We start from the raw sequence: 21259 nt of genomic DNA, 5'->3' as shown, positions 1-21259 counted from the left end.
TTGAACTCAACTTCATTGAGTTCTTTCTAGCTGTAACATTCAAATTGTATCATCTACAGTTATTCCACTTAATTAACAGGGTTTAATATAATGTTTTTAAAGTTAGTTTTAGCTCACAGTGTTGGAAGTAATAACCCTCCGGTGCCGAAAACAGACACACAAGAGACAGAAAATATTGACAAGTCCATTTTTTCTTGATCAAGAGAGTGTAAGCATGTGCTCACTCCTGCTAAGCCACATGCAAGCACAAAATGGCTGACAGTGGCTCCTCCTTTTATCCCTGATGCAGTTGTACCTGCCCCTCACCTGGGATTTGTCCAGGTCAAAGGTTCATAGTCTTTCCCGATTGGCTAAAAGGCTTGGGGGATGGGTTAGGGCATGCAGTTTGACAGGCAATGGAGTTGTACAGGAATCCAGAAGAAGAAGCAAGGACCCTTTAAATATGCAAGTCACCTAAGATGGTGAGCTGAGGAATTTTTAAGTAAGAGGGTAACAAATACTTTGATAGAAAAGATCGTTTTTCTCACAACAGTAAAGAAGAAAGCTTACAAAAATTGGAGCTGGGATGGTGTTATAGCCATTGTCAACTCTAGTAAGCTTAATAATGCATTTAAGGTTGGCCCTCATAGCAGGCTGCTGGTGACTCACACCTAGCTATTTGGAAATCTGAGATCAGGAGGATTGAGGTTCCAGCCAGCCTGAGCAAAAATCTCCAAAATAACCAGAGCAAAATATATTGGAGGAGTGGCTCAAGCAATAGAGTGCCTGCTTTGCGAACACAAACCCAATCCCATTCCAAACAAAAAGAAAAGATTGGCCCTATTTGTATTTAAATGACAACTTTTTCTTTATCTTAATGAAAATTTGCTACCCCCGCATTTTTCCAGTTGGGTGCTAAAGTACATCCTTTTCCACTAACTTCTTACCCCACTTCTATTTTTGAGGGGGAGTTGGGAGTGATATTGGGGTTTTGAACTCAGGGCCTCATGCTTGCTAGGCAGGCGCTGTTCCCTTTCATTCACTTCACCAACTGTTATGTAAGTGATTGTTATGTAAATTATTTGTGACCCAAACTAAAATTGAAAATTGGATAGAGATGTTACTAGGCAAACAACCTGAATTTATGAGAAAAGTGTTCGAGTAAGGATGAACCCAGAAAAAAATCCCAAAATATGTTGAAGGCCAGACAGACAAAATGCAGCTTTAGTATTTTCTGTAATTTTTCATTTATATATCTTCCATTCCTGAATAACCTATTCTTCTGTTCTGGCTTTGTTTTGTTGTACTACTGCCAAAAATCTGCTCCAAATGGATATACATTTGACCTTGCTAGAGCATTCAGCAGTCTGATACCTATGTCTGGACCTATGTAAGCCATAGGTCCAGCAGTCTTTGCTTCCTGTCAGTTTCTCAGCCCTCCTCTAAATTATGTCCATATGTTTTTTTTCCCTATCATCTGGATTCTTTGCCTTCCCAAAAGTTCTTAAAATGAAAATCTAAAACTTAAATACATTAGTTAGAAACAGTGCTGCCTTACAGCTTATAACTTGTCTTCTTTACCAGAGTGTGAATTCAGTAGTGGTGGGGACTTGTATCAGTTCACTCCACAAATACGTGAGTTCCCCTTGTATAGCAGGCATTGCCCTAGAGAAGCATTTGTAATAGTGCTTAAGAACACTGGCTTTGGGTCAGGGCTCACATCTGTAATCCCAGCCACTTGGGAGGCAGATAGAAAGAGGACCAAGGTTAGAGGCCAGACCAGGCAAAATTTAGTGAGGTCCTATTTCACACAGTAAGTTGGGTATGGTGATAAATCTATAATCCCAGCTGCTCCAAAGGCAGAAGTAGGAGGATTATGTTACAAGGCTGGCCCCTGGGCAAAAGCATGACCCTAATCTGAAAAATAAACTAAAGCAAAAGGACTAAAGACTTGGCCCAAGTTGGGCTGTGAGTTCAATCCCAGTACTGCCAAAATAAAAAGGGAATACTGGCTTTGGCTCTGGAGTGGGGGTAACTTGGCGGTAGGGCACTTGCTTAGCCATATGTGAAGCCCTGGGTTGGATCACCAGTACCACCCCTCCCCCTGCCAAAAAAAAAAAAGATACTAAATAAAGGTTGACTTGGAGCCAATTTATAGTCCTTCCTTTTAAAGCTATGTTCCTTGAACACATCTCTCTGACTCCTTATCCTCATCTGTAAAGAGGTATGTAATAGTTACCTCCCCAATACTTCCTGGCCTTTTGGCTGAGATCAAGTGTAATAATGACCTCTTTGAGGGAGAAAACAACTCAGTAAAAGTACAATTTAAACACGTGCTATTGTGGACATTGGGTATACAGCAGTAAATAAGAATGATGAGATTTCTGGTGGTACACGTTCTAATTGATTAAGAGCAGAGTAACAAAAAAGTAAACAAGATAGTTTCAAATACTGAATTTAATGCTCTGAATTAAAAACCAAGGTACAAACCTAAGCATGATAGGCTGAGGCAGGAAGATCACACAATTGATTTGTATAGCAAGTTCTAGGCCAGCCTGGACTATATAGTGAGACCCTGTCTTAAAAAAAAAAAGGTGAATAAATGAATGAGTGAATAAACAAATAATGGTGGGCCACATATTCCCTAATCAATGTATAATTGCATAGGTTTTTCCTTTCCTGGAATTGGGAAACTGGTCTTGGGTCATCCCAGTACTTGTATTTTTTTTTCTTTCAATACTGGAGTTTGAAATCAGGGCTTGCACTTTGAGGCAGGTGCTTCATTGCTTGAGCCACACCTCCAGCCGTTTTTGCTCTGGTTATTTGGAGATAAGGTCTTGCTTTTTTACTCAGGTAGCCTCATGATCCTCTTATTTTAAGCTTTCCACAGTACTAGGGTGATGGGCACACATCACCATGCCCAACTCTTTTCCATTTAGGTGGGGTCCCGCATACTTTGTTGCCTGAGCTGGCCTGGAACCCACTTTCAGTCTTCCAAGTAGCTAGGATTATGGGTATGAGACACCAGCGTTCAGCTCATCCCAGTAGTTTTATTGACAGCTTAGTCCTGAAAACCTCCCTACTTACTGGGAAAAGGCTGTGTGTAAATCATTGATAGCTTCCTGCATCCTTGTCAGTCTTTCTTGGTGTTAACCCAGTTAGGGTTACATGTCAGGTTTTCCATTTGTTGTTGCCTTTTGGTCTGTTTGGGATTTGGACTACTTGGACCACCCTCCCTTCCTCTCCTGGGTATGGTACGCAGGTCCTGGAATCTTAGGCAAGCATTCTACCACTGAGCTACAGTTCTGATCCCTAGGACCCTATTAGTTTTTTTTCTTTTTTTGTGATACTGGGGTTTGAACTCAGGGTTCCTGCTTGCTAAGCAGGCTGTCTACCACTTCATACTCCTCCAGCCGTTTTTTATGTTGGGTATTTTTGAGATAGGGTCTTGCCAACTATTTGCCCAGGTTGGCTTTGAACCACAGTCCTCCTGATCTTTGCCTCCTGAGTAGCTAGGATTATAGGTACGAGCCACTGGCGTCTGGTAGAAATAGCTTTTGATAAAAGGACAAAGTATGTTTTTTTTTTAAATGTTTTGTGACAGGGTCTCACCATGTAGCCCTGGCTTAGAACTTGGTAAGTAGCCTAGGCTGACCTCAATCTTAAAATACTCCTGCCTCAGCCTTCTGAATACTGGGATTATAGATGGGCTCCACATCCACACTTTTTTTTTTTTTTAAGTTTCTGAGTGTCCAGAGAAGGTAAAGGGACTCATGCATTTGTTTGAATATATTTTCTTACATTAGGTATAATCGAAAAGGGACTCTCTCTTCAAAGATGTCAAAAACAAACAAATCTAAGTCTGGATCTCGCTCTTCTCGCTCAAGATCTGCATCCAGATCTCGTTCTCGTTCATTTTCGAAGTCTCGATCCCGAAGTCGATCTGTCTCTCGTTCAAGGAAGCGCAGGTTGAGGTAAGGGGGTGTGGTTTTGTATATTGAAATGATCATTGTATCAGTATGGCTTTTGAAGCACTTTTGTCAGATTTTCTGTGACTGCCAAATGGGGGAATGGGATGGGCTTGAGGTACGGCTGTAATGTACTCCAAGCCTCTTGAAACTCTACAAATTCCTTTCTGATTGCCGGGCTGTTTGCTTAATTCCTGTTCTCTGCCAGCACATAGTATTTCCCATTTACTTTGGAAGAAAAAGCATTTTATTTGTATCTAAACTGTTTGCTTCAAATCTCTGCACCTGATTATTTTTCACTAAAGTATTTTGAGGTCTTAGATCAAAATTTATTTGCACCATCATCAAAGAGGATAACTGAAAGGACTAATAGTACAAACATTTTGAGAAGCCTTACTCACTAAAATTATTAAGCAACTTACCAGGGGTTATTATTATTATTATTTCTTTGTTTTTGTTTTATTATTCATATGTGCATACAAGGCTTGGGTCATTTCTGCCCCCTGCCCCCACCCCCTCCCTTACCACCCACTCCGCCCCCTCCCTCTGCCCCCCACCCCCTCAATACCCAGCAGAAACTATTTTGCCCTTATCTCTAATTTTGTTGAAGAGAGAGTATAAGCAATAATAGGAAGGAACAAGAGTTCCTGGTTGAGATAAGGATAGCTATACAGGGAGTTGATTCACATTAATTTCCTGTGCATGTGTGTTACCTTCTAGGTTAATTCTTTTTATCTAACCTTTTCTCTAGTTCCTGGTCCCCTTTTCCTATTGGCCTCAGTTGCTTTTAAGGTATCTGCTTTAGTTTCTCTGCATTAAGGGCAACAAATGCTAGCTAATTTTTTAGATGTCTTATCTATCCTCACCCCTCCCTTGTGTGCTCTCGCTTTTATCATGTGCTCAAAGTCCAGTCACCAGGGGTTATTATTATTATTATTATTATTATATACCTAATGTGCCAGTTACTTACAAGCTGCATCTATATAATAAAACACATCTTAGTAAAACACATCTTAAGACTCTAAAAAAATCAGTGTTATAGACATCACTTTATCTTAATAAATGTGAAAATACTTCTTTTATCTCTAGTATTTCTAATTTCAGTTTTCATTCTGAAAGATAATGTTTTAAAATTTAATCTAATAAATGGAAGCTAAAGGATTGATTTTTGCAAAGCCAAGAGACTATACAACCAAAACAGAGTGACAGAATTGAATTGACACAAACCAAATTGAAAAATGTCAACCAAGTGTGAAGTGTTTGTGACAGCTGGAACCCTGGATACCGGCTACTGCTGGTTCTACAGGTACTTGGTGTGACCATTTCCTTGACAAATGAAGAAAAAGTATTTTAGGCAATCTGTGCTGGATAGGTCTAGAGCCACTTTATGTCCTGTTTTATACCTAGAAGTTTGTTATTCTGGAGGAATTTTTCACCTAGAAAACATACTTTTACACTTGATTCTAGTCAGACTATCTGTTTTTTGGAAACAGATAAATTTGCCACTGGATGCTCAATTTTTATTTCTGGATTATCTGTTTCACTTTTTTTTTCTTTTGTTTTCCCTCTCCTGCAAGGAAAGTATTTATCCAGAGAGTTTGAGAAACCATGCCTTTAAATTAACTAATTGCTGAGTTCTACAGAATTGAAGAAAATTGATTATTTCCTTATATTTCAGACTGTATCCTTTTCAGTAACTCCTTTTAAATAACTTCATTTGCAGTCTGCAGAGCTCGCGTTCCTGCATCTGTGCAGTGACTGTTGGTTTGGATGCAGTGTGCCACAGGGTCCTCCATCACTAGTATTTGGTAACAGAAGCAGTAGTAGCCTCTGAGGATGGGAACATGAATTAAACACTCCTTAGTGATGGTGGTGAATCACCTCCCTCAAGAATAGTCATTTAATTGGGTCATACTCAGTTTTATAGCCTGCATCTGCCTCTTCCTCCTCCTTTTCTTATATTACTATTTCTGAATGAAAAGTGTAGAAGGTAAGTTTGCTTTTCTTTCTTTCTTTTTTAAAATTGTGCTTATCAACCATTATCAGCAGTTAAAGTGCATCTTTTCTTTGCCAATTGCTGTTTTTCATGGGGTAGATAAAAATCTGTGCATTGTAGGTAATGAATGCTGGAAAACCAATCCCATTTTATCTTCTTTAGACTAAAATGAATATAAGTTTCTTTTAAGAACACTGTTTTGGTTAAGTATTAAACCCTGAAAAAAAAAAAAGAAACTGGCACATTTGCTACAGTAATCCCTTCTTATCCACAGAGGACTTGTTCCAAGATCCAGTGGATGCCTGATAGTGCATCATACAGGGCTCAGAGTACTGAGCCCTAGAAATGGTTGTTTCTTTCTATACACAGAAGTTAGCCATAGTGAGAAATGACAGTAAATACTAATAAAATAGAATAATTATAACAACATACTGTAATAGGTTTTTAAAATTTTTTAAGAATTGTGTATTTCTGGAATTTACCATTTAATATTTTTGACTGGTTGACCATTTGACTCGTAAAATAAGACCATGGATAAGGAAGGAACTACTGTATTTTCTAAAGCAACCAAAACAGAGTTGTGGATGAAGCTTAGTGAGAATGCTTGCCTAGCGCGTGTGAGGCTCTGGTTTGATTCCCAACACCATTAAAAAAAAAACGTGTTCCCAGTCAGACATAGATAGAGAAGGCCTGCTACTTAATTTAAAAGGCACATCTACCCCTAGTACTTGGGTTAAGCCCAGAGTTTCACTGGTGGTGGCAAGTGCTTTAGCACTGAGCTATACCCCCAGCCCTTTTGTTGAGGCAGTCTCACTTAAGTTGCCTGTGCTGACCTCTAATGTGAGCCTCAAAAATACTGGAATTAATAGGTGTGTTTGTATCACCATGCCAGGCTGAAAAGTTTTTATATTTAAAGAAAATACTTTTTGCAAAGTTTCCTAATAAATGTTACACATTTCCAGCTAATAGTTTCGGAGTTGTGATAATGCTAATGACTTAACACAATTGCCAGAACAAGTGAGGTCCAAAACCACAGTGAAGTTTTATACTGACAAATGTAGTTTTTGGCTTTTTGATAGAAACAAGGTCAGTTGTAGGCAAAGGCTGGCATTCCTAAACATGTAGTGTTGGCAAAGTTAGCTTACTGCTGATTCCCCATGGTTCTGGAAATATAACTGCTATATTAGAGTTCTGTATTGTTAAACAAAGAAGACCCTAACACCAGCCTTCAGGTTTAGTGAAGGATGTGCATACTGGGGTGGGGACTGTACTTACAGTCTCTTGCTAACCTCTGTGTACCTGGGTGCCCTCTGGTCTGGTAGTGCCCTCTTGTGGTACCTCAGCAAGATTATGCAGCTTGGCCATAGAAATTGGACCTAAAATAGACCATTTCCAGTCCCCAGTGCAAAACCAATGTTGGTATGCTTTGCTGATCTGATTTCAGTAACTACTTTTAAGCTTTAACAGCTGCATTCACCAAGTGTTCTTTGGTGTTGTTATGTTGTAATTGTGCTTTTACAATTCCAGGTCTTAGTGGGATCTAAGAGATTCATCCTGCACATAGAAGTGAATAGGATGTGTGTGTTATAACCTTAAGGAGCCAGAGGATTTAAGTAGTTACCTGTCTAGGGACCAGAGCTTATACTTCTTCCCCCCTTCTAATGACCTGGGGACCCATTAAATCCCTAGTGTCTGTGAAACTATAAACAGCCATATTAAAACAGTCTTTGTTTAGTTTACTACATTAAGGAAAAAATTGATACTCCTTCAGTCACTGTAGAGATTCTTAAAATGTGCTGTAATATTAATGAAAGGATCTTAATATCTCATTTGTTAAACTGACTCTTAACCTATATTTTTATGTTTAATATACTTCATAAGGAATGAGATTAAATACTTGAGCTTGCACTCTTAAAACAAAATGAATGACCCATAACGGTAGGGGTTTCAGAGTGTATTTTGAATAAAAATGCTAGGTCAAAAATTCAAACATTTCCCCCTTTCCCTTCCTCTGCAGTTCTAGGTCTCGTTCCAGATCATACTCTCCAGCTCATAACAGAGAAAGGAATCACCCCAGAGTGTATCAGAATCGGGATTTCCGAGGTCACAACAGAGGCTACAGGAGGCCCTATTATTTCCGTGGGCGCAACCGAGGCTTCTATCCATGGGGCCAGTATAACCGTGGAGGCTATGGAAACTACCGCTCCAATTGGCAGAACTACCGGCAAGCATATAGTCCTCGTCGGGGCCGGTCCCGGTCCCGGTCCCCAAAGAGAAGGTCACCTTCACCAAGGTCCAGGAGCCACTCTAGGAACTCTGATAAGTCTTCTTCTGACAGGTCAAGGCGCTCCTCATCCTCTCGTTCTTCCTCCAACCACAGCCGAGTTGAATCTTCTAAGCGAAAGTCTGCAAAAGATAAAAAGTCTTCTTCCAAGGATAGCCGGCCATCTCAGGCTGCTGGGGATAACCAGGGAGATGAGGCCAAGGATCAGACGTTCTCTGGAGGCACCTCTCAAGATACAAAAGCATCTGAGAGCTCGAAGCAGTGGCCAGATGCCACCACCTACAGCACTGGTTCTGCATCACGAGCTTCAGCAGTTTCTGACCTGAGTCCCCGGGAGCGAAGCCCAGCTCTCAAAAGCCCCCTCCAGTCTGTGGTGGTGAGACGGCGGTCACCACGTCCTAGCCCTGTGCCGAAACCTAGTCCTCCGCTTTCCAACACATCCCAGATGGGCTCAACTCTGCCAGGTGGTGCTGGGTATCAGTCTGGGACACACCAAGGTCAGTTTGACCATGGCTCTGGGTCTTTGAGTCCGTCCAAAAAGAGCCCGGTGGGTAAGAGTCCACCAGCCACTGGTTCCACATATAGCTCATCTCAGAAGGAGGAGAGTGCTGCTTCAGGAGGAGCAGCCTATACAAAGAGGCAAGTATCTTGTTTTCCCTCTCCCCTTTTGTATCTCACTAGCTGGCAGCTTAGTTGTAATGTGATCTCAGTTAGATCTCTGAATAAATGGTAACAAGGTAATCCTCATTTCCTTAACTTGTCATTAGCATCACCCAAGGAAACCTTTAGCTTAACTCTAGCTTTCCTACCTTCCTGAATTTGTATTGCAGCATAACGTTTCTTTAGACTACTCTGCAATGATGTTTTCACATTTAAAATTTGCCTTGGATTCTACCAATGTAAGCCAGAGAACAGTAGAGATTTGTGGGTCAGCTACCAAAAAAAAAAAAAAAAAAGTCTTTGCCAACATGAATGGCCATTGGAGCTGTTAGACCTCTAGGACCCACCATCTGTGTATTCGATCTGCATCATCCCATCATGGTGAAGAGCTGCACTCTCACACCCTTTGCTTGAGGAGACTGGGCAGAATGGGAAAGCCCAAGGCTTAGTCCAGGAAGGCCTTATATTAAAACCACAAGGTGGGTGCAAGTTAGGAGAGGACGTGGCAGTGCTTCCATCTTTCTACTCTGAGGGACACGGTGAGTTTGAACATGAATCTTTGTTTGTATGGTTGGATGGATTGGGATGGCAGAGAGTTATAGGTTGTTGTCAGAAGGGACTTAGTCAGCAAGAGGTTCTCCTTGTGTTTTTTTTCCCTTAGCATATTCTCTGATGCCCTACAATCCCTTGGTTCTTCTTTGCTATAATGATGTGACTCTGACTTGATGTAGCTTTCTCCACTAATTGTACAGATATTTTCAGAATCTGTACTTGGTTCCCTTCAGTAAGTCTGCTTTAAAGTATTAGTTTTGTTCATTGCCAGAACTGTGAATCTCATTAGAAGGTGAGCCTGAGCTGCTTTTTCATAAGGAGAGTAATGATTTTTTGTCACCATGATATCCTCCCCCATTAACAAGTATTTTGTTTTATTTGTGTTCACAGTATTATTTCATATTTAGATCTTCTAGGTGACTTGAAGCAAATTTGAAGTCTCTTTTTGAGACTTGTATTTCCAAATGTGAGTTGTATAAAAGCAAACAGTCCAAGGTTGAACATTCTATGTTAACTTTGCTGAAAGAGATTTTAAGTGACTGAAAGTTGGGTAAGACCCTAGTTTCTCCCCCTTGACACCCCCAGACCATATTACAGGTAAGTAAATTTTTGTTTTCCAGTATGCTCATAATAACTTTTGCTATTATTTTTATAAGCTACAGCTCCACAGATTCTTAAATGTCAAGTTCATAAATCTATGAATAGCTGTTTTTTAGAGCTCATTAGAAAGTAGCCAAGTAGAAAGTACTCTGGTAATAATGGAATCTACAAGGCACATTTTCTCAGAGAATCCAAAACTAGAGAGCAAGAACAGGTACAGTTATAAAGCAGGTTACTCAAGTCTCTTGCATGTCTCTCTTGTGTATTTATAACTAGGTATCTGGAAGAGCAGAAGACAGAGAATGGAAAAGATAAGGAGCAGAAACAAACAAATACTGATAAAGAGAAAGTGAAAGAGAAAGGGAGCTTTTCTGATGCTGATGCAAAAATGAAATCTGATCCATTTGCTCCCAAGACTGATATTGAGAAGCCCTTTCGAGGCAGCCAGTCACCCAAAAGGTATAAGCTCCGCGATGACTTTGAAAAGAAGATGACTGACTTCCACAAAGAGGAGATGGATGATCAAGATAAGGACAAAAGTAAGGGAAGGAAGGAATCTGAGTTTGATGATGAGCCCAAATTTATGTCTAAAGTCATAGCCGGTGCAAGCAAAAATCAGGAGGAAGAGAAGTCAGGCAAGTGGGAGGGCCTTGTATATACAGGGAAGGAAAAGCAGAGGAAAACAGAGGAGCTGGAGGAGGAGTCTTTCACAGAGAGATCCAAAAAAGAGGAGCGAGGAGGGGCCAAGAGAATGGAAAGTGGGCACAGGGGGTTTGTGCCTGAGAAGAATTTTCGAGTAACCGCATACAAGGCGGTCCAGGAGAAAAGCTCATCGCCTCCCCCAAGGAAGACTTCTGAGAGCCGTGACAAGCTGGGAGCCAAAGGAGACTTTTCCTCCGGGAAGTCTTCCTTTTCCATTACTCGAGAGGCCCAGGTCAATGTCCGGATGGACTCCTTCGATGAGGACCTTGCACGGTGAGAAGTGCCCCTTGTTGATCCTCAGGTCTCTAGTGGCCTAAATGGTGTCTCCTAACCCTTCTTCCTAAAGACAGACTCCTGTATGTCCCCCTGCTGTCAAAGTGGATACCCCTTTACCCACCTGTCACTAGAGCTGGAGACTGTGTGTCACTGAGTGATTATGTGCTCACAGGCAGCATTACTAGAATGGATAAGTGTCTTTCTGGCCTTTAAAGATTGTCTTTCCTGGTTGCTGAGCTTATCTTTTGTTCTCTGTTCATCAACCTAGCCTACCCCTTTCCTCTTCCCCCAACCCCCCAATGTCCTTTCTCTTCCTTTTATTTATGAAGCCACCCAGGATTTTCAGGTCTCCCATTTTAGTTGGGTCACAAGAGTCTATTATAGCCTCCATCATTAAATAACAAAAATTTTTAGAGCTGAAGGAGGCAGTTACCTCTCTTTCCAAATTTTAGGAAGGTGGCGAGGTCCAGGTTGACAGTTTTTGTCTTGGTGTAATCTACCTAGTCAGTTGGAAATTGGATTGAAAAGTATTCCAACCATGTCCCACTCCTGCTTCTTTATGTCCCTGTAAATTGGCTGGCCAAGGTAGTTAATCTTTTAAAATAGCTTTGAGTAGCCTATAATTCCAACTACTTGAGAGGCAGATAGGAAAATTGAGGTCCAAGGCTCAGCAGACAAAAGACCCTGACTGAAAAACAAACTAAAAGCAAAAGGACTCGGTCATGGCCCAAGTGGTAGAGTGTTTGCCTCACAAGCAGGCGGCTCTGAGTTCAGTCCTTAGTACTGCCCCCCCTCTCCCCACAAATACCATAGTTATAGCATGTTGAAGTTACTTTGAACTTTGGTAGAGAGTTGGAAAAAAAGGAACTTTGTGAATAGATAATAAAACTCTTTGGAGACCCTGCTTCAGGAAGAAGAAAGAAAAAAAGTAAGTGTTGAGCTGGGATTGTGACTTAGTGAGGGAGTGCTTGCCTAATATGCACAGACCCTAGGTTTGATCCTCAGTGCTACAAAAAAAAAAAAAAAATGAGCATGATGTTACATGCCTATAGTCCTAGCATTCAGAAGGCTGAGGCCAGAAGATTATAGCCAGCCTGTGCTACTTACTAAAACCCTATCTCAAAAAACAAAAACCCCTTCAAAGAAGAAAAAAATGTTTTTGGCTTCTGAGTTTTTCTCTTGTTACATTGGATCTTTCTGTATTTCTTTCTCAGACCCAGTGGCTTATTGGCTCAGGAACGCAAGCTTTGTCGGGATCTAGTCCATAGCAACAAAAAAGAACAGGAATTTCGTTCCATTTTTCAGCATATACAGTCAGCTCAGTCTCAGCGTAGCCCTTCAGAATTGTTTGCCCAGCATATAGTGACCATTGTTCATCATGTTAAAGGTGAGTCCAGATCCCATTTCCACACTTGTCAGCTTCCTGTTATAAGCAGGATGAGTGAGTGAATGAGGGAACTTTGGGAGGGCCCTTTGTCTTATCTTTGAAGCTACAGACAGGTTTTAAGGAACTCTATTCAGAGAGAAGTTTCCATGTGTTAGTTACAGAGATGAATATTTGGAAATGCTAGCTGACTGGGATCATGAGCATAAGTAAAGTCCTTAAATGAGGTTTACACGAAGACTTGTGGACAATGGCTTTCCCAGTGCTTTTCTTTTCTAATGGTCTCTTACAAATATGATGTGAATTTGTGTTTCTTTGAATCTCAACAGAGCATCACTTTGGGTCCTCTGGAATGACATTGCATGAACGCTTTACTAAGTACCTAAAGAGAGGAACTGAACAGGAGGCAGCTAAAAATAAGAAAAGCCCAGAGATACACAGGTGAGGACTTCAGTCTTACACTGGAGGTTCTGATTATTATTATTTTTTTCTCATCTCAGTGTTAATTTGTTTATTTATTTACTTTAGTATATAATAGTTGTACAGGGGATACATTGTGACATTTATGTTTGTGCTTATAATACATCTTAGATTCACCCCTCCATCATTCTTCCTCATCCTCCTTCTCCCCCTTTTGATATTATAAACTCAATTTTGTTGATGTCTGCTGCCAATGAATCTATAATCCAAAATTTAAGATAACATTCTTCAGACTCTAGGATAACCACGGGCATTTGTATTTGAGAATGGAAGGGACATGCTTTTAGGGTCATAGTCTCTAACTGGACCTGAGGAAGATAATTCTCTTGATTAAAAAACTCCTGTATTCTTTGGAGCTAGCACATGGTAACTCAAGTTTACTGTGAGCTTTTTGGGTAGAGTTCCTGAAGCAAATCTGTGTATTTCATATGTTGATTCTTTTGGAAGAATTTGCTTGGGATGGAGGAAGAAGCTTGTAGGTTTATCTCAAAAGATTTAAAAGCTCAGCCAGTTTGAAGAATATCCCATTTAAAGGTTCTGATTTGGGTACACCCAAAAACCAAAAGGAAAAGAATATCCCATTAGGTCATGGGAATCAGCAAATAGAGACTTTTGTCTAAGGGGCTTAAGGCGTGGCTTAAGTGGGAGACTTTGTCTAGAAACAAAGTTGGTCTTAACCTATAATTCTTCAGTAGTCAATTCAGATAGGAAGATCATGTTTGTACAACAGCCTTGGATTTAAGATCTGTTAGGGGCTGGAGGCATGGCCCAGGCAGTGTAGAGTACCTGCCTAGCAAGTGTGAGGCTCTGAATTCGAACCCCAGCAAAAAAAAAAAAAAAAAAAAACACACACACACACACGCACGCACGCACGCACGCGCGGGCTGAGATGTATGTCACTGTTTCCTCAACTATACCCAGTCTTACAGGGATTACTGAAGTTAGCATGGCTATAGGTGAGTCTGCCTTCCCTACTATAGCCCAGGTGGAAAGTGTTATTCTAGTGCTAACTTCAGTTAGAATTTGGCTGGGAGCTTGGGATTTTATGTGTCTGTGTGTATACTTCTCTATAAGGGTGTGTAAGTCAGGTACTAGTGGCTCACACTTGTAATCCTAGCTACTCGGGAGGCAGAGATCAGGAGGCTTGCAGTTCGAAGCCAACCTGGGCAGAATAGTTCACGATACTGGTACTATCTTGGAAAACAAAACAAAACACAAAAAACAGGGCTGGAGGAGTGGCTCAAGTGGTAGAGTACCTTCCTGCCTAGCAAGCATGAGCCCAAGTATCACCAAAAAAAAGGGAGGGGTGAAAGTAGAGGTTATAAGTGGGGTTTGGGTGTAGCTCTGTAGTAGAGTATGTTTAGCATGTGTGAGGCTCTGGGTTAGATTTCAGCACCAAAAAAAGAGAATATAACTACTACATAGTTAAATTATAAGACATAATAAAAAGGAATGCCTATAAATCTAGTTTAAAAACTAGAATAATACCAGTACTGTATTCACATTGGCGCATAGTATACAGTTTTTGTGTTTTCAATTTTAGGAGGATAGACATTTCCCCCAGTACATTCAGAAAACATGGTTTGGCTCATGAGGAAATGAAAAGTCCCCGGGAACCTGGCTATAAGGTGAACTATTGCTTTGATCAGTAATTCCAACAAAATAAGTGCGTTGGGCATGAACTTGACAGAAATGTGTTTGTTTAAATTACTCTCTACTTAAGTTTGTGTTTTTCTTTTAAGGATGGGCATAATTCTAAAAATGAACTACAAAGGGTTAATTTTTATTAAATGTATCAACAACCTTTGTGAAGTGGTTAGAATATGGTAAAATGACCCCAGAGTCTATTGAGGTGAGCTTGAGAAAAAAAAGAGAGGCGTTTTGGAACAAGTGCCCATGATGAGAGAAGAAACTTTTTGTGATATTTTTCTGCTTGTAAGTATTATCAAATCAACTGTCTACATGCACTATTTCCAACCATGATTTCAGAAAGACATGCATGTCAAAGGAGAGTGAAATATTCATATCTTAATTTATTAGACTGTTTTAAACAGCTGGTCTGGGTTTTTTCTAACATTGTACCATATCTTATCATCTGTCAGTTACTGTTAACTTTAAAGCAAAACATAACTTTGATAGCCCAGCTACATTTGCAGTGATGTGCCATAACACTGTTAAGAGGTTAAAACTTGTATATAATTTTTTTACTGTGACTTAACTAGGTAGTTTAAAAAAAAAATCTTAGTATTTATTTGACCTCCATTCATATTTACAGTTGAAACTAAAATGGGAGATGTCTGTTCCTATCGTGCTGAAATCTTTTTGAAAAATACTATTTTTGGGTTTTCCAAACAAACCATTTTACTGGCTGAATGTGTTGAGAGGCACTCTTGTGCTCTCTCTTTTTTTTCTACCCCCTTTCTCTCTTTTTCCATGTACCAGTCAGCTTGGCACTAAGCGAAACATCAGAAGTCTTGTTCTCCATTGTACTGGTGTAGTGGCTCAAGTGGTAGAGCACCTGTATAGCAAGCGCTAGACCCTGAGATCAAACCCCACTACCACAAAAAAAAGAAAGAAAGAAAAAGTCTTGTCCTCCATGCCTCCAAAAGCCAACTCCTTAAAGGTGTTACCCATCTCCCCAAGAGAGCTGTGACTGCCTTACCTCACTCCCCCACCCGTCCCCCGGAGGTTGCAGAGGCTCCATTGCCTTTCTCAAAAACAAAGTGATAAAATAAAAACATCCTTCCTATTACTCCTGCTGTTCATTAGACTGAAATACTATTTCATCAAAAAGTTTAGTGGTTCGCGTTAGTAAAATGTTAGTACGGAGAAAACCATTTATTCCTTCCTCATTTATTTTGCTTCCATGAGACATACCATGGTGTGGTGTGTGATGTCCCTGAAACCACCTTGCATCTTTGCCCTCACTGAGTTCCTGAGAATTATTGAGAGCCATTGCCAGAGGGTCTGGCTGGCATGCTGCTGCAGTAGTCATGTATCGGTAGCATACCCTGGTGGTCAAACTCTCCAGGAAGTTAGCCAAAGGTGGTTATGTTTTGTTGTATAAAGTAAACATTTATATGCTATCACCCCTTTATGAATTCTTCACTACAGTTTTGCTTTTCCCTCTTTAAAGAAAGTTCTGGATGTAACTTTGACAGAATGCTCAAGATTCCCATTGACTCTCTGTGTTCTTAGTATTGTGGGCTAGTTCCACATAGAGACTAAGCCCTGGTTGGCTGACATAATGTAGGTAGGGGGAGGTGAGCATTTTTACTCTTTAAGTGTTGACTAGGCCTTTAACCAGTCATCTTTCAGAGCTTGATTTCGGCCACAACCTGTAGACTAGCCAAAGTTGTTACTGGGCCACAGAGCAAACAAAGCGAGATCCATATATAGCATTTTCAGAAGGCCACCTTTATTTGTTTTTGTTTTTGTTTTTTAAATTGGCTCAGGTGAGCTGCCTCACTTTGATTTGAGGGTGGTTGAGTTAGCAGTCCTGAATCTCGAAAACCTTAATTTTGATGTCTCTTGGCAGACTGAAGGGAAATACAAAGATGATCCTGTTGATCTCCGCCTTGATATTGAGCGTCGTAAAAAACATAAGGAGAGAGATCTTAAACGAGGTAAATCAAGAGAATCAGTGGATTCCCGAGATTCAAGTCGCTCAAGGGAAAGATCAACTGAGAAAACAGAGAAAACTCACAAAGGATCAAAGAAGCAGAAGTATGTGAAGTTCCTGTCTGTTACCCAGTCAGACTCCTCAGTGAAGTCTCTTGTCTGACCCCCTCGGGGGTTCTTCACACACCAGGCCTTTTAAGACAGAGGACTTCGGGGTTAGGAATTCCAGAAACTTCTGTAGTTTCTTCTTTCATACCATGTAATCATCAAAGAGGATCCCTAGCTTGAAAAAAGATCTTCTCTATCTAGTTGTGGTCCTTGTCAAAGAAGCCTTTGTGGGAGAAATTAATCTTAATCTGCTTACAGGGGTGTTATGGAGAATCATTGGGGAATTCATTTGGCAATTGTTTTAGTCATGTTCTCTCTTATTGCACATTTTCATGGGGTGGTCATGTTTTAGAAATGGCTCAAAGTCATTGTGAATTAAAAATGCTGATCAAAGCATCAGGGTGGAGCTAGGTAAGACAAGATTGTTGATCTTAAATGCCTTTTAAACTAGTTTCACAGATAGTTCCAAAAGAGGTGTTCCAAATAGTTCTCAAACAAAGGTGACATTGTTGAACATTTGCAGGGCAACATTCATGCCAAGGCCCTGATGTTTCTGTTTACATTCCTTTTTGGTGGAGTTGTTGGGGTTGTTGGTGCTGGACGTTGAACCCAGGGCCTTGCACATGCTAGGCAAGTGTGCTACCATTGAGCCATACCTCCAGCCCACTATTTACATTATTGATTTTCCAATCATTTTTCATTAAAAGAAGCAGAGTTGCAGCAGCCTTTCATTAAAAAAAAAAAAATTCTGCTTAGGGTTTTGTTGGTGTTGGTGGTTTTTAGCAGTACTGGAGTTTGAACTCAAGTGTCTTTTGCTTGCTAGACAGGCACTCTACTGCTTGAGCCACACCCCCAGTCGTTTTTGCTTTTATATTTCAAATAGGATCTCACTTTTTTGCCTGGGCCAGCCTGGACTGTAATCCTCCTATTTACATTTCCCACATTGCTGGGAATGACAGGTTCATGCCACCATGCACCACTTTTTGGTTGAGATGGGGATCTCACTAACTTTTTGCCCAGGTTGACCTCAAATTTCTATCTTCCTATTCCAAGTAGCATGGATTACTTAAGCTTATTTAACCTTGAATTAGCAAGCTGCTTTTCTCTTTTTTTTTTTTTTTCCTCATTTTTTGGTAACAACCCTTTGATAAGTTAAGTAATTGGTGTGATAACTGTTTTGCCCGTTTGAAAGATACAAAAACCAAGCTCAGAATGATTTAAAATAACAGCTGACATCAAAATATGGTCTTTGGTTCCACTTTAAGGTTTGTTCCCCTGAGTTGCTTATGTGTTCTGAGCCCTAGCAGCTTTCAGGGCTAGTGTAGATCAAGGACCTGATAGTCTTCAGCAAGGAGTATAAGTGGTAGTGTAGTAGTCCTTAGCACTGCCACTGGTGGAAAGAGAGCAGAACCCTCTAAACATTACAAGGTTGGGGCTAGATAACTAATTCTGATTCCTCCCCCTGTAACACATGCCTACATTTGACTTACATTGTGACCTTGAACAAGTTTGCAACCATATTATTTTGTAGCTTGGGGTAAAGGGAAAATAATATGTCCCTGTCTTGCTATATCCTACAGTTTACAAAAAAATCAAATAGCTAATAAGAAGTAGTAGAACAAATTTGGGACCTTTTGAGGGTTTACTGACACTTGGCTGACTTCTCATTTGAGTTCTTCCTCTATTCCTAGGAGGTTGGTCTTCTGCCACCATAAAGAATCATTTGGTAATCTCTTGTCCTGCCACCTGATCGACAGGGCTGACACTGACTTCTAGTATATAGACAGTGATTGATTATACTAAGCTAATTTGCCCTGGTCTGTGATTTCCTCCAAATGACAGGAAGGGAAGGGAAGGGACTTGAGGAAGCGGCTCCACACCCTGAGCTTAGTGGCACAACTTGTGTGAGCTCAGTGGGAGGTGGTTATGTGAAGTTACATAATCAGAGCTAGCTTCGAATCCTGAGTCTCCTGTCTACAAAATGGGGAGGAAAAATACAGAATAATCACACAGCCTTTCTTGAGTGCTTGATTACTATGTCAGTGTAAAGTGTTGAGACACAAAGTTTATTTTGTCCTTAGAATCACCCCATGAGACAGGTAGTTTCCTTTTGAGAACTAGAAGTGACATAACACTAACAGATGATGGTATAAAGAGCCTCTGATTGAATACCAAATACATTGTGACTCTCATACAGTGCTGCTTTCCTTCTCTCTCTGATTCATGTGTGTGACTTTGAGATCCTAGAGGCCAGTTGCTGTGTTTTGTTCCTTCTGTGTGTTAATGTCTTCATCACATAACGTTATAAATGTGACTGCCAGAATGGGGAGGAGCCCCCAGGTCTCCTGGATAGGCTGGGGCAAGCATGTTGGGGTTGAACTGGTTCTTGCAGTCTGTTGTCTGTAGTTTCTTCATCTCAGACCCTCCTGACTGCTGCATGCTTCTCATCTGTGAGGTTGTCAGGACCAGAGCTCTATTGATTTCCCACCTCTTCTCATCATAGGAAGCACCGGAGAGCACGGGACCGATCCAGGTCCTCCTCCTCCTCTTCCCAGTCATCGCACTCCTATAAAGCAGAAGAGTACCCTGAGGAGCCAGAGGAGAGAGAGGAGAGCACCACGGGCTTTGACAAATCAAGACTGGGGACCAAAGACTTCATGGGTCCAAGTGAAAGAGGAGGCGGCAGGGCTAGGGGAACCTTTGTAAGACCCGTCCCCCTCTCTCTAAGCCCCTGTTCCCACCAATTCTGAGTATGTTAAATCAGAATACGGTTTTGTTGCCTCTGGAATAAGCAGTCTACTCTGGAGACCCAGATTATTTAGTTTTCTCCATCCATGATTCCTCAGACTCCATTTTTAGTTATTTTTTTATTCATAACCACTTAGAAATCCTTTCACAGCTTCCCATCTCAGATCTTCCTCCCTTACCTTGAATTCTGTTAGTGGGGAGACCCTCAGACCATGTTTACCCTCTGGGCTGTAGACTTGGGATGAGCAGAAAGGGAATGACTAGAAACCCGTTGAACTGCATGTGACTGACGGCTGTCCATTCAGTGCCAGGAAAGCACTTGAGCAGAATGAAAACTTTTCCTATTCCTGACATGGACCTTTGTTCCCCCCTCATTTATTACCACAGCAATTTCGAGCCAGAGGGAGAGGCTGGGGCAGAGGCAACTACTCCGGTAACAACAACAACAACAGCAACAATGATTTTCAAAAGAGAAACCGGGAAGAGGAATGGGATCCAGAGTACACACCCAAAAGCAAGAAGTACTACTTGGTACGTGTCTGGAGCTAACCAGAAAGGGCCAGAAGGCCCTTGGCACACATAGTAGCTGATTCCAAATTGTGATTAAATTTGTGTGCAGGCATATTGCACTAGAGATGTTAGGCAATATAGTGCTGTTCTCTAGAGAGATAAGTCATTCTTGGCTCTGGTAGGATTTGTCATCTAAGATGTTTATGGATTCCAGGACAAAGAAATTTCCTCTTGCCATTTTAGTCTATGAACTTGTACTACTCACTCAACTCCAGCCTCTGTCACTCCCTATTGCGAGATTAACAGAAAAAACAAGCTCCAGACCTCTTTAGGAGAGTCTGTCTCAAGAATGATATGTCACTGGGGCTTCTCACATTTACGCTTTGAGTCATTCCCATGCTCTTCTGGGTCTCTCTCAAGTAGGGGCCTTTCTGAGTTAAGCAGGTGTGGCTGAGTGCTGTTGCCAAGGTAAACGTGCAGCTGAGTCTCCATCACCCACCAGAATGGCTGGCATGGGTTTGCATTGTCAGTTGCACAGCTTTGAAATAGGTTTTTGGGTGGATGACTGCATGGCTCCTCTTACTAGTTGTGCTGGAAGTTGCTTTGAGGCTTCTGGAGAGCCATTTATCTATAGGGACGCCTAGTTGGCTGGGCCCAGGATAGGTACTATAGTTGGATCGAACTGAGGAGGGAAAGATTAAAGATTACACAAAGCCCCTCCCTTGCTTCTGTTTGCCACCTGAAGAAGCATTGCCAGCCTGGTTTTTTAGTGTGGTTGCACACATAGCTTTGGACAGACCCAGCTGGCACTCAGCTAAGAGTGCCTCCAGAAGCCTAAGACCCTAGCTTACGTGGGTAAGATGGTTTAAGAAGCAATGGGACAGGCAGATGAAGTAAAGACTTCTGGCTTTCAAATGCTTTGTCATTCATTCTTTCATTGGATCCCTCTTTCTATATCAGAGCAGGGATTGAGATACAGGTTAAGAGTTTGCCCTGCTCTGGCACAGTGCCTTCATGCGTACAACTAAAGATGGGAGGCTAGGGGATGGGGGTGTGGCTCAAGTGACAGAACTTGGAATGCCAGAAGTTCAAATCCCCAGAAGGGAGAGGAGACATGGGAGACTGGGGGTGGAAAGGGTTGTAAAGTGCTAGAACCCTAGCTGAGTCTTCTCCTTTTCTTAACTAACAACTAACCCAGTTCAGATGTAGTTTGATATTTAGGTGTGATTGGCTTTCTCACATTCATCCTTTGAGAGATGATGTACTAAATAATAGGGAATTACTTAAGGTTCTACCTCTTGTTTCTTCATTTACATAGTGGGGAGGTGATAATGGTAGGGTAGATAAAAGGATTAAATGAGATAATTCCTGAGTGTTTTCTTGCTGAGTGA

General features: G+C 41.2%; 1 protein-coding gene across 5 annotated transcripts in view; it reads left to right on the top strand.

Annotated features, from left to right (window-relative positions):
* Window positions 1–21259, top strand: part of Thrap3 (thyroid hormone receptor associated protein 3) — a 68798-nt gene that overhangs the window by 45739 nt on the left and 1800 nt on the right. For all 5 annotated transcript variants that reach the window (XM_074080558.1, XM_074080559.1, XM_074080562.1 and 2 more), the window contains 9 exons: window positions 3786–3953; window positions 7961–8866; window positions 10316–11014; window positions 12232–12404; window positions 12731–12842; window positions 14425–14509; window positions 16420–16607; window positions 19114–19312; window positions 19746–19889. In XM_074080558.1, the coding sequence (XP_073936659.1) occupies window positions 3817–3953; window positions 7961–8866; window positions 10316–11014; window positions 12232–12404; window positions 12731–12842; window positions 14425–14509; window positions 16420–16607; window positions 19114–19312; window positions 19746–19889 (2643 nt within the window). In that variant the 5' untranslated portion in view covers window positions 3786–3816. The remainder of the gene's footprint in view (window positions 1–3785; window positions 3954–7960; window positions 8867–10315; window positions 11015–12231; window positions 12405–12730; window positions 12843–14424; window positions 14510–16419; window positions 16608–19113; window positions 19313–19745; window positions 19890–21259) is intronic.

This window comes from Castor canadensis, chromosome 7 (genome assembly GCF_047511655.1).
Source record: "Castor canadensis chromosome 7, mCasCan1.hap1v2, whole genome shotgun sequence".
In the NCBI taxonomy this organism is placed as follows: domain Eukaryota; kingdom Metazoa; phylum Chordata; class Mammalia; order Rodentia; family Castoridae; genus Castor; species Castor canadensis.
This window is presented reverse-complemented; position numbering and strand designations above follow the sequence as displayed.